At 43.9% G+C, this 17,384-nt stretch overlaps 1 protein-coding gene across 9 annotated transcripts in view; it reads left to right on the top strand.

Moving 5' to 3' along the window:
* The window catches only part of LOC145361768 (protein Tob2-like), a 32,677-nt gene extending 16,562 nt beyond the window's left edge, over positions 1-16,115 (top strand). For 7 of the 9 annotated variants that reach the window (XM_080217730.1, XM_080217731.1, XM_080217728.1 and 4 more), the window contains one exon: positions 9,172-10,514. In XM_080217730.1, coding sequence (XP_080073856.1) covers positions 9,236-10,153 — 918 coding nt within the window. In that variant the 5' untranslated portion in view covers positions 9,172-9,235 and the 3' untranslated portion in view covers positions 10,154-10,514. Of the gene's footprint in view, positions 1-9,171; positions 11,161-15,778 lie in introns of those variants that run through there. The other 2 variants (XR_013889863.1, XR_013889865.1) reach the window with 2 other exon arrangements.
* Positions 16,116-17,384: the final 1,269 nt, after the last annotated feature.

The following is a 17,384-nucleotide window of genomic DNA, read 5'->3' as shown; positions in this document are numbered from 1 at the left end:
GCTGATAGGGATGGAGTTCCAGAATTTGCTGCAACAAGTGAAGGAACAACAATATTTTGCCAAATCAGGGTGACCGCAGGGAACTTCCAGGTGGTGGTGGGTCTTTGTCCTTCTAGGTTTGGAAATTGCTGTTGTGGGAAGTTTGACGAGTTGCTGCAGTGCATCTTGTGGATGATGCACACTGTTGCCATTCAGTGCTCGAGGGAGATGATGTTTAAGGTAGTGGATGAGGTACCAGTCAAGCAGGCCATTTCATCCTGGATGGTGTCAACCTTGTGTTGTTGGAGCTGCTTCCATCCAGGCAAGTGGAGAGGGTTCCATCATACTCCTGACTTGTTCCTTTACAGATCATAGAAACCCTACATTGTAGAAAGAGGCCATTTGACTTTTCCGTCTGCACCAACCACAATCCCACCCAGGTCCTACTCCCAGAATCCTACATATTTATCCACTAATTCCTCTAACCTACACATCTGAGGACACTAAGGGGCAATTTTAGCACGGCCAATCAACCTAACCCGCACATCTTTGGACAGGAATTGAACCTGTGTCCCTGGCACTTATAGCTGGTGGACAGGCTTTGGGGAGGCAGGAGATGAGTCACTTGCTACAGAATTCCAACCTCTGACCTGCTCTTGTAGCTTCAGTAGTTGTATTTATTCTTTCACTCCCCACACCACCAGCTTCCTCTCATCCAGCTAGAAACTGGGTGGGTGCAAATGTATGCAGCCAACACCAATGAACTGGGTTGAGTTGAGCTGTGCCTCTCCTGCCTTGTGCTGCTGTCCTTTCTGAGTGACATGCTGCGGGTTCTTTGTGCTGTTGGCAAAGAGACCCAGGATGAGTCAGCACCTTTTCAAGAAGTGAAAATTATGCAGCTTTAAAACAATTTTTCATTTTAAAAATGTGATTCAGCTGCACTGAGAAATCTCACTCGCATAGAGAATGTGTGAGCTGAGCTGGAAGCTGTCCCATTAGCTGCCTTTGTGCTGGTGAAGTCATTGGCAATGTGTATGCTGGTTCCACCATCCAGTCCTGTGCGGGATGATGCTGTGAGCTATTCTCAGAGTTCACAATTTTGAAAAGAGTTTTGGGAGTCACAAGATGATAATAGCATTAAGAAAAGACACAGCTAGTCTTGGATTGGAGAAAGAGCTTCAATCATGGTTGTTCCTCAGTGTGCAGGTCATAGAATCCCTACAGTGCAGAAGGTGGCCATTTGGCCCATTGAGCCTGCATCAACAACAACCCCAGTCAGGCCCTATCCCTGTAATGCATGTATTTGCGCTACTAATTGCCCTGACAGTATGGGACAATTTAGCAGGGCCAGTCCACCCATCCCACACAGTTTTGGAGGAAACCTGTGCAGACAGGTGGAAGTGTTGATTACAAAGGGGTACAGGTTGAAGGTGAGGGGAGGAAAAGGTTTTCACGCAGTGTGGTGGATGCCTGGAACGTGCTGCTGGAGGAGATGGTGGAAGTAGGCACATTAGCAATACTTAAGAGGCATCTGGATGGATACGTGGATAGGAAGGGAATAAAGGGATGTGGGCAGAGGAAAGGGCGGAAGGTCTTTAGGGCATTATGATCAGCACAGGCTTGGCAGCCCGAAGAGCCTGTTCCTGTGCTGCACTGTTCTTTATTCTTTTCTCAACCCCAGCTGGGGTAATCATAGCATAATCTGGTATTGTCTATTCACCTGACGAAGGGGCTAACCCCGAAAGCTTGAGTATATTATCAAATAAATAGGTTGGACTAAAACCTGGTGTTGTCAGACTTTTTACATTGTCTAAAACTACAGACTCCAAAATGACTGAGTGCCAAGCCAGTGGGATGGCAGTGAATCATCATGCTTGTTGGGAGAGCCACTGCAGATAGGATGGGCCAAATGGCCATCACCTGCGCAGTAACAATTTCTACTTGCAGTAGGTTAGCCATGCTGATGAAATTAATTTTGTATTTTGGGGGTGGTGTTGGGCCTTTTTCACGGCAGCCAGCACTAATACTGAGCTTCAGTAGGGAGATAATCCAGTCCAATACTTCCATATTTTAAAAGAAATTTACTTAATTTGTGGTCAGAGGGTCTAGCCAACAATTGTGATCTCCCTCCATGTTGGATTAGTAAATTATCAATCCTTTTTCTCCCTGTCAGTATTCCCAGTTACTCTGTAAGGCTCGAGTGTTGATCAGAAGTCAGTCGGTCACTAAAAGAACTAACAGTGAAACCCTATGGAATGGGTTAGTGCTGTTAAAACTTCTGGCCCCGCACTCCAGTACCTTGTTGAGGGATCCAGTTGTCATGTTGAGTACACAGTGGATGGGGTGGATTGATGGCTATTTCTAACTGAGGGATACTGTTTTTAACAGCAGGATTCACTGGGCTGAGCTTCTAAACCCTACCCTTTTTTTTTGACCCCCTTCCAAGGCCCCCTCCACCCTGCCCCAATCCCATGATGAGGGTTATTGCTTTAGCCTGCTGCTGGGGGTGAAGGGCCTGGGATGATAGCTGCGGTAAGTACTGAATGCAGAAAGTGAGATGCTGTTGGTGCAGAGTATTCATCATCATGTGCCTTGGTAACAGAGCAATGAAATTAGGCTGCCTGGCATTCTGAATTGAGGAGCACCTGAGACACAAGTGCTCTCTTGGCTCCTACACAAGTGATTGCAGTAACTCATTTTGATGCCTGCTCAAATCAGACTTTCTACTGTAATTCTTCTAGTAAATTTCCCTTTTGTCCTTCCCTCTGTTAACTGAGGAACATGGTGATAAGCTGGCTTCCAAATTCCAGTTGTGCTGCCCAATACATACTGTCTCCTCCCCAGAAAGAAAATCTGTGGGAAAGAAGCTTTTGCTCTGATGTTTCTAATTGTAAGGACAGCATTGAATGTGTGTGAATGATGTTTAAATTGAATTGTGCAGTAGCTGCTCTTCATTTGTGAGCTCACAGCTGAGGATGATTCAGAGCCAGAAGGCAGTAGGTTTGCAGTGGGATTGAATTCTTTGTTATTAATTTAAAGAAAAAAAACCTCAGTACGTATTTCAAACAACGTCACAATCTGGACTCCCCTCCTGGTGAAGGAAACAGCCCGAGAAGAAACAAGAGACTGTTGCTCTTGTTTTTCATTTTTCTCAAAAAATAATGAGTGCTTTGGCTTAGGAAAGTGTGACATTGCATCAGTTTGTTCATTATAGCAACAGGAGAAGGCTATTCAGTTACATCTTTGCTGCTGTCTACTTCACCTCCCATAACCTTTTGTGTGTTGTCCATTGATAAACATTATCTAACTGCCTATCCCCATATTGAAAATTTTAATTGATAGAATCCATCCAGTGCAGAAGGAGGCCATTTGGCCCATTGAGTCTGCACTGACCCACAATCCCACCCCTTCATCCCAACCTATTTACCCTGCTAATCCCCTGACACTAAGGGGCAATTTAGCTTGCCCAATCAACCTGATCCGCTCATCTTTGGAGTGTGGGAGAAAACCAGAGCACCTGGAGGAAACCCAAGCAGATGTGGGGAGAATGTGCAGACTGTGCACAGATAGTGACCCGAGGCTACAATTGGACCTGGGTCCCTGGTGCTATGAGGCAGCAGTGCTAACCATTGTGCCACTGTGCTGCCCAAAATTAATCCCCAGAATCTAAGAGCTTCTTGCAAGCTGTGCCCAGCATACCCTCTAATTCTATCTTTTGCACTCATATATATTAAGTTGATCTTTCTCTACATCCTAGCAACACTCCACTCTGCACACTCTCCTTTATGTACGGTATGCTTTGTCTGTACAGCACGCAAGAAACTTCTCACTGTATACTAAAACATGTGACAATAAATCGAATCAAAGAATCCACAGCTGTCCTGGGATGGAGTTTGTGATTCTTGTTATGCTTTGGGGAAACAGTGCTGCTTCATTTCTCTGCTAAATGGGTTGGATCTATGCCCTCCATCAGAGGAAATAGATCAGCTGTATTTACCCTATTGAATCCATTTATCACATTAAGCACCTCAATTGGATCATCCCTGATTGAACTTTCTAAACTCGAATATGGACCAAGTTTAAATCTGTAGAATCCCCACCATGCAGAAGGAGCCCATTTGAGCCTGCACAAACTCTCAAAGATGCCCCCACTCCCTTGGGAGAAAATTAGAGGATCTGGAGGAAACCTGCACCGATACAGGGGAAATGTGTAAACTCCTCAGTCACCCAAGGCCACGATCAAGCTCAGGTCCCTGGCACTGAGAGGTCAGCAGTGCTTGCTGCTGTGCCACCCTGTTTGTGACCTGTCTTAGTTTAATCCTTTAAACCCTGGCACCATTGTGTTTGGCTGTACGTTGTTTGTCTGCACAGACGCAGCTTTCTGTAATGGGCTTGGGGAAGAGCGAGGGCAATATTGTGCTCTGCTGTGATGCCCCTTATAGTCAAAGAGCCTGTGGCTGAGTTCCACGTGGCTGACAGGTGTTAAATGTGGTGACATTGATATATTCACCTTGGCAATTTCCAGCATGGTCACTGAATATGAAGCGAGGCAGACCCTTCCTTGGCTGATTCCATCCTCCCCCTGCCACATCCCAGATGCTGAGGCCAGTTGTAGCTGCTGTGGCTGAGAACAAGCTCAGCATAGAATTGCCTTGCTGTTTAATCAACATAATGCTGGAAATATCAAGGATGTTGCTGCCGGAATTTTAAGCAGTGCATAAATATTTATGCAGCCACCAGCGTGACTCTTCTCAATTTAAATGTTTGAAAACAGAGCAGTGGTTGGGTTCAAATGCTTTTAATCTGAGGAAATTTTTAAAAAAAAACTAATTTTGTAATTTGGGTTGTGAACAATGGCAACAGTTAAGCCAAGATGTGGGTCTACGTTTGTGACACTGCAGGGTATTATGTTACAATATTTCTGGGTGCTAATTCTACATTTAAATTGTTTTCCACTAAATGAATGCCACACGTACTCAGCTTGCATATAGGTTTGGCCTTCAAGGTGAACACTTAACGAATTATATTCAACTTGGCGATTTACTTGCTCGTATTGCAGTGCAAGTGGTTTAAATATATTCTAGTGCCAAATTTGTTCTTGGTAAATAGCTCAACATCCATATGCCTCATTGTTCTTCAATGCCTAGTTAGATTCAAGTAGGAGTGTGACTGACTGCAGGCAGTTTTGTGGTCCCAATGTACTATTGTATCTCTAGGTGTGCATCTACCCTATTAATACCCGAGTCATTACATGGTGAAATTACACTGATCTGTCAGATCTTCCACTGTGGATGTTTTGAAACACTAGCCTTACGACATGCATTCTGCTGTAGAGCGTTGCATTCCAGGTGGTATCTACAAAGCTCTTTTCAGATTCCATGCTGTGAAACTAGGCATGCTAACAAGTGCAGGCTGTTAGTAACAGCACTCAATGCAACACTGATCTGCAGATTTTCTTCCGTGAAAAATTGATGAGAAGCTCGTTTTGTTTCCTTGTAACCCAACTTTTCAAACCCCAACTGGTCCAGACCCCGGACAGTGATGCCCTAATCAGTGCTGGCTGCCCTGGAGAAGACTGAGCTTTAGCCCAGTGCTTTCTATCAGCAGTTATTGTATGGAAACAGATTCCTGGTGCAGTCTGAGGAAGAAAGAACCACCATCTAAGATATGAATTTAACATTTGTTGGGCTGCAGACTAGTTCAGTTCTTCTCCTGTCTCTCCTTTGTGCAGTTTTAATATTCTGCCAAGGTGGCTTCAACCTTCACAAATGGCATTCCACAAGCTGTTCTCCTTTTGATTCTATTTTAGCGCAATGCTGACTACCCTCAGACTCCTCCGTCATCGTGACTTGTATGAGAATTTCTCCATGTGGAAAGTTGGGATTACAATGCTATGTGTGTCACTGCACAGTCCTCCAAACTTGTTTTTAATTTCCTTCTTTAAGCTGCCTTGCGCTGATACACAAGAGTGACCTGGTCCCAGCCTCTGCTTGTACTACACCAGGATCTGGCTTTATAAACCTGGCCTGCACCATCAGATTTTCTCAGCCTGATCTTTGGCAAGCTTGTTAGCTTCTCCAGTGAGTTAGAAACTCGTGTGGGGAAGAGCAGGAAAGCGCCCAACTCACACCAACATGTTGCCTTGCTTGGCTGTGAATGTATTTAATCTAGTTACTTGAAGCTGGCTGCTGCTGGCTAAAGGACAGCCCATCAGACAGATGGGCTCGCAAGATACAAGCAGACTTGGCACAAGCCTCTCGCATAGCAGTAGCATTTTGGAACATTGCAATACACCCATCATCGCTATTATATGATATCACCATCTCTTTTGTACAGTAATGCACTGTCCCTGCTGGCACCTATTCACATTCCAGATCTTAATATTTAATGCAAGCACCACTTACTGCGAGACTTGTTGGTCCAAGGTTGCAGTCCACAGAATCTGTCCCCCTTATGGCATCAGGTCCCATTGTCAGGTAGAGGAATTTTCATTAGGAAAGCAAGTGTTTGTTGATGGGTTGAGTACAGAGTTAGTAAATAACTATATATATAGCAGCAGAGTCTAGCAGCTTAAACTTGTAAAATCTTGATTATTAATGTTATTCCCCAGATTTAATAACTGCCTATTGCAAGTAGAAAATTCTCATTTTTTAATTTGCTTAAATTAAAAATTTGCTGAGGGTGTTAGGGCCTAATTAGTTGATGCTGTTGCTCAGTTTCACGAGGTGTAACAATGCCAACTGAGTTTTTGTACAAAAATCTTGACTTGACCACTCTAAAGTGACCAGTTTGTCTGTCTGAACATGAGTGAATCCAGAAAGAACGTTCTGAACTGTGCAGCAGGAGGGTGAAACACTGGTGATTACATGTCTTGTCACTCTGGGTGGATGTAGCTAAGACTGATTAGCATCAGAATGATCAACACAGAGCATTCAGCTGGCAATACCTGCACTGGGTCCTTGAAAGTGCTGTCCAGTTGGTCCCACTTTTTTCCAACTCTTCCCACAGCTCTGCACATTTTTCCTCTAAGTATTTATCCAATTAGGGAGTGCATTCCAGAACATGAGAACCTGCTGCACAAAGTAATCTCATCTCCCTTCTAGTTCATTTGCCAATTACTTGAAATCTGTGTCCTCCGCTTACCAATCTTTCTGTCACGGGAGACAGTTTTGTCTTATTTACTCTATCAACCCTTTTGTGATTTTTTTTTTTTATTAACCCCTTCCCCCCCTGCCTTAACCACTTTTTTGTTTTTATTCCAATTTGATCAAATCAAATCCAATTCAGAGTCTCAACAAGTTGAGACGTTCCTGACCCAAGCTGACGAGACAGGGTTCTCGCCTCCTGTCTTGGGCTTGTTCTACATGATCCAAGCTGATTTGAAGTAGGCATAGTTCCTCCTCCAAGGCTTCATCTCATTTGCATCTTAGCCAAAAGGCCGAGATGGCACTTTTTAAAAATTGCTTCAAATGAAGCTAAAATGTAACCTAATGACTTCAACCAAGCACAGCATGTCGATACCACACTTGATCTTAGCCAAAAGGCTGAATCACTTGTGCTGCAAGGAGTTACATTTTCCTGTATCGTTTAAGAACCAGTCAGCCAGTGCGGGGACGTGTACTGCTGGCTCCTTTTCGCTCCCCAGTTTTCCTGCTTTTGTTTCCTTTGATCCTCCAGGAAGTAGTGTAGGATGGGTTGACTAGACAGAGATGGCAGTGACCTGCTCCCTACATTCTGTTACCCTGTATCTCATTTAGTGAGTAGCACAGGTTAATCTTATTTCCATCCTCCCCCTTGATGTAGACATGATCTTCACCTTTGCTAACTAAATTCTGGTGTCCTGACTGACTTGAAGCTAGATACAAACCTCCAACCTGATCACATTCTGCTATCTGACTTTTATGCCATTATTAGCACCACCTTTAGTCTTTAACACTTAATTTATCTTGTGCCCATGACATTTTTGTCAAATGCTCCCAACTATCCCTGACCTGTTCTAGGGCAGCACAGTGGTTAGCACTGCTGCCTCACAGCACCAGGGACCCAGATTCAATTCCTGGCTTGGGTCACTCTCTGTGCATGTTCTCCCCATCTCTGTGTGAGTTTTCTCCTGGTGCTCCAGTTTCCTCCCATATTCTGAAAGACATGTGGGTTAGGTGCATTAGCCAGGCTAAATTCTCCCTCAGTGTACCCAATCAGGCATTGGAGTGTGGCGACTAGGGGATTTTCACAGTAATTTCATTAGTGTAAGCCTACTTGTAGAAACCATAGAAAACATTCTTTCTGGTTGTATCGCAGCTTGGTATGGGCTCCTACTCTGCCCAAGACCGCAAGGAACTATGAAAGGTCACAAATGTAGCCCAGTCCATCACGTAAACCAGCCTCCCATCCATTGACTCTGTCTACACTTCCTGCTGCCGCAGCAAAGCAGCCAGCATGATTAAGGACCCCACACACCCTGGACGTTCTACCTTCTTCCGTCATGTAAAAGAGGTCACTAATAGACCTACCTTGTATGAAGTCGATCTTTCTCTACACCCTAGCTATGACTGTAACACTACATTCTGCACCCTCTCCTTTCCTTCTCTGAATAGTATGCTTTGTCTGTATAGCACACAAGAAACAATACTTTTCACTGTATACTAATACATGTGACAATAAATCAATTAATAAACTTGAAACTATTCTGCTCCACCTCTTCTCCAACTACATAATTCACCATGTTTCTACCCCTTGACAGTTCTGGAGGAGTCACACAGACTGGTAACATTTACTAACTTTATCTCCTCAGATGTCATGATGTGGAGAATGCCGGCGTTGGACTGGGGTAAACACAGTAAGAAGTCTGACAACACCAGGTTTAAGTCCGACCAATGGATGGAGAACTCTCCATTCATCTGACGAAGAGGGAAACCTTGAAAGCTTGAGTTTACTATCAAATAAATTGGTTGGACTTAAACCTGGTGTTGTCAGACTTCTTACTGTATCTCCACAGTACCAGACTTGCAGGGTCTTTCCAGCATTTTGCCTTTAGTACAGATTTCCAGCATCTATAGTATTGTAAGCAAATCATAAACTCCTTTGAGTCATGTGAAATAAATGAAAAGCCACCACACCGCTGTTTATTAAAGCACACAGAAAATGTCTGTACCAATATATGTGAACTAATTGCTGCTTTTCTCCTTTTTCAAGGGATTGTGTGTGAAGATTTGAAGTTCTTTCTACACTGCCTTGCCCCCATCACCATACATCAAGGATGCATTTGGAGATCAAAGTGGCTTTAAATTTCATTATCTCCTATCTGTATAACAAATTACCCCGGCGACGTGCAGATCTCTTTGGGGAGGAGCTGGAGCGGTTGCTAAAACAGAAATATGAGGGCCACTGGTACCCAGAAAAGCCCCTGAAAGGATCCGGTTACAGGTGTGTCCATATTGGAGAAACTGTGGACCCCATAGTTGAGCAGGCCACAAGGAGAAGTGGGTTGGATATCGAAGATATTCGTGCTAACGTTCCTCAAGAATTGAGCCTCTGGATTGACCCATTTGAGGTATCGTACCAAATTGGTGAGAAAGGGGCTGTGAAGGTCCTTTACATGGATGACAATGAAAACAGTGCAGAACTGGATAAGGAGATAAAGAGCAGCTTTAACCCAGAGGCCCAAGTTTTCACACCCATCACTGACCAGGGCAACTCTTTGTCCAATTCCCCTTCTCCATCTTTTGGGAATTCTGTAAGCCCCACCTTCATCCCAAGGTCAACTCAGCCAATCACATTCACCACTGCAGCCTTTGCTGCCACCAAATTTGGGTCCACCAAGATGAAAACTGGAGGCCGGAGAATGGCTCGCTCCCCGACCAACGGCTTGATGAAGCAGAAGGGGTTGTCCACGTCAATGCACTCACTGGTCCTTGGAAACAGCCAGATGCCGCCATCCTCCCTCTCTCCCAACGCCAAGGAGTTTGTGTACCCCGGTTCATTGAGCTTGTATTTCGGGAATGAAAACCAGTCATCTTCCGGCCCGGCTCCGTTCCCTAATGCCTTTGAGGTGCCACCAATCTACAACAACAACAACCTGGGCGAGAAAGCCCCGTTTGTGGAAGGACTTGACTTCAACTTGAACACCATGCAGTATCCTAACCAGCCATTTCAGCCAGTTGTCTTGGCTAACTAATATATTTAGTGAAGAATCCTTTCTATACATAGAACTCAAAGAAGACCAACACTAAGATATTGTGTTGAAGAGCACTTTGGGAACAGTTTAACATTAAACCTCCAAACCCCACTTGCAGTCTCAACAGTGTTCATCTCCTAAGTTTTCACACTTTTTTTTGAAATTGTTCAAGTCGCACTCATGCAATCCATTGGGAAGTTGTGGGTTTTTCAGAGTTAAACGTAACTTGTTTTTTTTGTTGAGAATCTATACTCTTCCCTTGAGGGAAGCAGGGCATCAGAAGTCAATCTTTAAAGAAAAGTGGAATACTGAAATATTGGAATACTCCAAATTTGAGTAAAATAAAGGTCACGATATGTAACTGGCAGTCTTCAGTTTCTCACAGCAGTTTAGATTTGGGGCATTACCTCACACCTGTGCCAGTATTTCTGTATTTAATTTTGCACTGTAGTTCAAGTAGCAGCTGGATCAGGGTTGCTGGGCACACACATTTCACAATTTTTGTTGCTGTAGTGCTACAGGATGGGAAGCCATGACTGACAATTAAGTTTGACAGGTTCATAGTGAAGCAGAATTCTGCCAAAATAGCATTTTACTGCAGTGAGTGTGTGTATGTCTGTCTGTCTAAACCAGTTCAAACTGGTTGTCCACAGAGTCTTGACATTTGCCCTGTTTGCCCTTGCCATCTCTCCTTCCCTTTTTTACAAAAAGAATCCAAGTTTCGCCAGCAACGACATCTTGCTCTGAACTGCAACAGAACCTGTCATCTTGGTGTTAAAGGGCTTTGAAGTTCTTCATCCAAGCTAATCTCCTAATTCGGATTACTACTGTACTATGGCAACTAGCAAAAAAAAACAATCTTTTGTGATGCTGTGGCACGTACTGTGGATCCTGCTATATGGACTGATTACTACATCGCGTTGCGCTAACTGGTTCACGTTCTGCGTTGAAGATCTACAGTACCTTGTGTCTAACTGAGAGCCTCTGACTGTCCCAATATGCTGCAGGTTTGGTGAAGTGTGCACTTGACAACAATAGCTGTTTGAGATGTTATAATGGGGTGTGTGTTTGCATCCTAGCCACTGGTGTGTGTTTTTTTTTGGAATACTTTGTTGTGTCATCTCTGATGTTTACAGTCAGGCTCTGAGCTGTGCTGTTCTCCCCTTCCCCTGCCAGGCAAAGAGCCTGATCCCACTCAAAGGGTTGCCGCAAAACAGATGTTTAGGTGATGGGAGGGGAATGTATCAGATGTGGGGAACGTACATCTTGTGGATGGTATGAGATGTTTGCCTTGACTGTATGGGGCAATTTGAAATAGTGAATGGGAAAAGATCAAAAACATCAGAGGACTTGAGTAACTGTGTAGCCAGGGAGGTGTTCAGTGATCCTGCCTGAAGTTGATCAGTAATTAGGTACATGAACTGTTGTGTTTAAACCCTGCTGCACATTGGGTCCTTGCTGCTCAAGCTTTGTGTACAGCTACCTGGTAATGTACCAGGTTCACACCATGCGTCCACGTCTGGTGTATGAGTAGGATCTCGCCCTGTAGAAAGAATGAAAGTGACCAAATTGAGTTGTGATGCTGTATCCCACTGGCTGTCAGCATCTTTTACTGATTGTAGTGTCCTGTATGTTAGGCGCTGAGGTGCTGCATTCTCCCTTCAGTTTACAAACCCAGTATTGAATTCTTGCAAACAAACCTGCCGCGTCCCTGTTCATTTGTGTAATGAAATGACAATCCGAAAACCTCTTTTCCTTTGCCCATAAGGAATAGTGGAATATGTCTGTCTGAGGTCAGAGCTTTTTGTGTGTGAGCGTATGCCCTTTTGGAAGCGCTGGAGTTTCAGAAACTGGTTCCCAGCCCTTGCTGCAAGCCAAGCTAATGAATGCCGTTCAGTCAAATGTCCAACTCCTGAGAACACGACCCTCCCTTTGAGAGCTGTTGTACTGAATTTACTAAAGGTGCAGAATTTCAGCAGTGCTTGTTGTGATGGCTCGCTGCAGCCTGGATTTTGCACAGCCCTCAACAACACTTCAGTCAGCTTGCACCTAATCCTGTAACTGGTGTGTCATGGGGTGGGTGGGGAATGTTAGAGACACCAGCCACGCCTGTCAGTTTTGAACTCCAGGGACGGTTTGTATCACGTGTGCAGACCCTCAAGTGATTCCTATATGACAAAACCATAAAGCTTGATCAGTCACTACAGCTGAACACGGGCGAATGTGTGCAGCAGTGTTTACTATATTTTTACAATTTGCAGCAACAAAAAACACTTGGGAACTTCATGCAATGTCCTTGAGACAGTGAGCAATATTTAAATTGATATGTTTTTTTTTTAAATCTGTCCTAGCTGACCTGCTTGGTGTTCCTATCGCAGAGATGAATAGGGGATGCCAGTGATGAGATTAACAGTTCGCTAAATATTTTATCCCAATACTTTGGAGCTTTGCTGATTTAATTTTTGCTGCGGTTGTGATATTTGACCAAACTAAAAATGTTTGTTAGAAAGGTTAATTAATTAGTTGATTCCCATGTGGGAAACGTCTACCTGATTTTTGGCATATCTAACAAAACACTTGCATATGTAACACAAATATGCTGGAGGACTACTTGTAACCCATGAGACGTTGGGCATCCTCCATTCATCCAGAGTATCCTTGACCTCGTACTAGCTTTCCTGCTCCCCGCAAGCCATATCTTACCCACTCACCAAACTCTGAAAGCAGCTCATTCTGAACACAGAATTGATTTAAACTATTCTGAGAACATGTCTAAAATAGGTACCAGTAAAGAGTGCTTCAGGAGGAATAATGGGTGGGTGGGTAAAATTCTGTGTTGGACTTTAGTATCTGCCAGCCAGTTGTGACTAGTTTGTACTGTGCAGTTTAATACACTGCTGATACAGGAAAGTTGGAGTGAGACTCTGGGCCTGGGCCAGGCTTGTTTAGCTTGCTGTTGTTGCTCCAAACCACTCCTCTGGCAAAGGAGACAATCTGCTCCTAGACTTTTCCCAGCATTGTTTTGTTGGAGGTTGTTGGAAATGATGTAAGGAGATCTCCTGATTTATTTCCCATCTTTTTCCTCATGGAGAGAAACGTGCAGTTTTCCTTGTTGCATCCCATCTAAGCAACATAGCTGAAATGGGAGAAATAGCTGGGGCCAATCTTGGTGAAGCTCACCAGAGGCTTGTGAGCTGTACAAGTGGGATATGTTCCAGGCTGGAGTACTGTCCTCAGGGCTGGGAGGGCAAACCAGAGCCATCGCTGGCCAAAACTGAGCCCTTGGATCTTTGCAAATGGCCCAGTTGCACTGAACACTAAAACATACCTGCGAGTAACCCAGCGTGACTTGCATTCAGCACTATGAGGAAGTGACACTCCCGCCCAGCTTGTGGCTTCCCTTGCTGTGAGCAGGCCAGGTATTCTCCTGCCTCTCTGCTGCACTAGTGATCTGTACCCACCAACTAGTTCCATATCCATGGACCTGTGTTACTGTAAGGTGACAGCAATTGGACTGTTGTTTGCAACCTGCTGTGGGTAAATGAGTCCAATGTTTATATAATGGTCCTAGCATTAAAATGGTTCTGAAACGTTGAATTTCTGGGTCATCGGTGCTGCATTTCAGCCTAGCTTGAATCTTTTTCCCTACACGCTGAAATGAAATTAGCCACTTTAAAAAAGAATGCTTTCATTGTAATTGTGGGTACTATATCGAAACCTGAAAAGACAGGCTAAACCTTTTAAGTTATTCCATGTTTATAATCTTAAATTGTAGTGACAGAGTCCAGAGTTTATTAAGGAGCCTTTCTTGTGCATTAAAATGACCACCAGTAGGTCCCATGTTCGAGTAAAATGATCAAGGATAATCAGACAAGGAATCTCAAGCAGAATGCTTTATAATCCGCTCGGTTACTGTCCCAGCTTTTCCATTTTAGGTGGAGTGCTCTGGACTGAGCTATCTACAGTAAAATTCGCCCATACGCTGACCCAGATGTACTGCTATTGCAACCTCTTCCTAATAACCATCAGCTCCAACGTGGAGCTGCGTCAATGGATCTTTTGAGCTGATGTGGTTTTCCTATGCCTCTTACTGTAGTTGCGCACGCGCACACACACACGCGCACACACACAACTTATACCAACATAAATCGCACTAATGCTTAACCACAGACTGATGAAACTGGTCATTGCAGAAGGGAAAATTAGTTGGTATCCACTGTCTCTTTTGCTACCAAAATCTCTCCTCCTGCCACCCCAAAACCAAAGTGGCTTGCCCTGCTCTCCCTGATCTGTTGGGAATGCAGTGTGAAATTCAGGTGGTTTAGAAATTGGAGATGAGCACCTTCTGCATCAGTTTACAAACAAAATGTTGCATTTAAACACTAATAGGTCCAAGTTAATGCCTTTATGTAAAGAAGAAAGTTGTGTTGCTACGAGTGGAGTAGAGTTCTTGGGTTACTGTATTGTCAGCACTTTGTTAGGGGGTGGCTAATACCTGGTGAGAATAGTGGTGGGTAAAGGACCATTGCAAATTTTGCTCTCTTCACCTTCTCCATATTGAACTCTTGGCTTTTATTTTAAGTGAAAACAATTCCTCTGTGGCCTGTTGATGCCTGCTGACCATTCAGACTTCCAGTGTTTCTCCACACTCATGTTGAGGCAAGCTTAGTGTCCCAGAAGGGCGGGCAAGGCTGCAAAATGGTAGTCTCTCTGGCTATGTGCCCTTTGCCACGTAGAAGTATTCTGCCCTAATTTGTTGGGGCAATGGGGTTAAGAGTAAGAGCAGTGCAGAACCAGACAACCACCTATCCAATGGGAGGCAGAAGTGGACCCTCGGCTTTGGGGGGGGCTCGTGACTGAAGTGGCAGCTTAAGAGTAGCCACTAAGTTTCTGACCCAACCCCCTTGTCCCCACGCACTCTTCAAATGAGTGATGGTTACTTTTGTCCTGAGTCATTCAGACTTGCTAACTGCAAGGCAGAAAAAGAGTCTTCCACCAGATGAGCTTTGAGTGTGGAGTCTCTTGTCTCCATCTGGTCATGATGGTGAGTTTGTAACCGTCTGGGGAAGGGGTTGGGGGGGAGCCAGTGAAGCTCTGTAGCCGCCCAGGCTGGTGCTGGCGTCAAGAGGTTTCATTCTGTACTACTTAGCTGAACAAAATTTAAGGTGGATGGTGGAGGGGAGAAGAATATTTGAGGGGGTGGGGGGAGGCACATTTGGTTTCAATATCTGAATGATGAAATGGCATCCCTCTTTCATATGGTTTCTGATGGGAGGGAGGGTGGGGGGAATGTGTGTGGGATGGGGGAAGAGAGAGGTTGATGAATTGTAATTCTTTTGCTTTTTTTTTGATTTGTTTTAGTTTGCCTCACCCAACACCCTTTCCCATTTCCCCCCCACAAGTGTTCTTCTTTGAGGTGATGTATTATGCAGATGTTAGCCTTTCTTTACTTGAACATTTGGTTTTATTTTTTAATTAATGAATTTGGCAGTAACCAATCAGAATCTTAAGTTTCTCTTCTTTCTCTCTCTCTCTCTCTCTTTGGTTTCCTTTGCTTGAATGATTTAAGATGTTTGTAAAGGTTAAGAGTATATATTTCTAATGTACATTGTAATTTCATTTCAGATTTCATATGCAACAAATTATTTTTTCAAAAAAAAATTGAAAACGAAGAGGTATTGACATTGTATGCTTCAGAAAAAAGAATTGATGGCAGGATTTTTTCAAATTATGTACATTTTACTTTTTCGAAAGGAATGGTTATTTTCTGTTCAGGAAAGCGGATGCAAAATTCCTTTATTGTAGACTGAAAAATATCCCAATTTTCTACTTTGGAACATTGTGCAATACTTGCTTGATGCTAAAATGTTTTTTGCAGATTTGTTGTAGGTGAGGTCAGAGCTGTATAGTTTATAATGTTCCGGATCTTTTTTAAGTTTGTATTAAAAGCATGAAAATTGGAGCTGCTTGTGTGTAGTACCTATTTTAATTTTTTTGGATTAAAATGTGTTATGAGCCAGGTCTGAAACTCCCAAGGTGCTTTACAAAGTCAGTTTTGTACTTCTGTATTTGACACGGGTAAGCCTAAGATGTTTAATTTCCAATGACCCACTAGGAAACTTGTATCAAGTAAAGTTTATTTGAGAACACAGTTAAACTATAACTCTTACTGATTACAAATTTTAAGCATGATACAGTATAAACCTTAACAGCCTGCTCTTCCACGCCAAACATAATGGTTAGCATTGCTGCCTCATAGCTCCAGGGACCCAGGTTCGATTCCTGCCTCAGGTCATTCTGTGTGGAGTTTGCACTTTCTCCCAACATCTGAGTGGTGGCGAGAGAGACCCTCGTGACATTGAAGAAGGACAGCATAGTGGTTAGCCCTGCTGCCTTATAGTGCGAAGAACCCAGCTTGGGTCACACTGGAGCCTGCACGTTCTCCCTGTGTCTGTGTGGGTTTCCTCCAGGTGTTCCGGTTTCCCCTCACAGGCCAAAGATGGGTTCGTTAGGTGCATTGGCCATGCTAAATACTCCATCAGTATACCCAAAGAGGTGCTGAAACATGGCGACTAGAGGCTTTTCACAGCAACTTCATTGCGGTGTTAATACAAATGTACTTGTGACACTAATAAAATACTGTAATGTGGATGCTGCAATCTCCCACAGACAAACTCACCAAATAGTCCGTTTTAGTGATATTGATAGTGGGATAAAGATTACTAAATACTTTGTTAAATTACTGAACAACAATAGACAACACTCCACAGCTATGGAATGCATTTCAAAGTACACAAGCAACAAGATCCTTAATCCTGAGTGACAATCAGATCAGTTAGTAGTTGTCATTGACTTGTGCCTGTCATAGGAACAGGTGATCATAAAATCCCTACAGCTCAGGAGGAGGCCATTTGGCCCATCCACACTGACTGACAGCATTTCACCCACACTGCCCGCGCCCCCCCCCCCCCCCCAAAACAAACATCTCATGCATTTACCCCACTAATCCCCCTAACCTATACATCTTGGGGAAACTAAAGAGAAGTTTGGTATAGCCAATCCACCTAATCTATCCATCTTTGGACGATGGGAGGAAACGGGAGCTCCCAGAGGAAACCCATTCAGGCACTTGGAGAACATGCACCTAAAGGCAACCATTAGAAAATAGTAGGAGGAGGCCATTCAGCCCTTTGAGCCTGCTCCGACATTCATTTTGATCATATCCCATATC

This window comes from Carcharhinus amblyrhynchos, chromosome 35 (genome assembly GCF_965287045.1).
Source record: "Carcharhinus amblyrhynchos chromosome 35, sCarAmb.v2.hapA, whole genome shotgun sequence".
NCBI lineage: Eukaryota > Metazoa > Chordata > Chondrichthyes > Carcharhiniformes > Carcharhinidae > Carcharhinus > Carcharhinus amblyrhynchos.
This window is presented reverse-complemented; position numbering and strand designations above follow the sequence as displayed.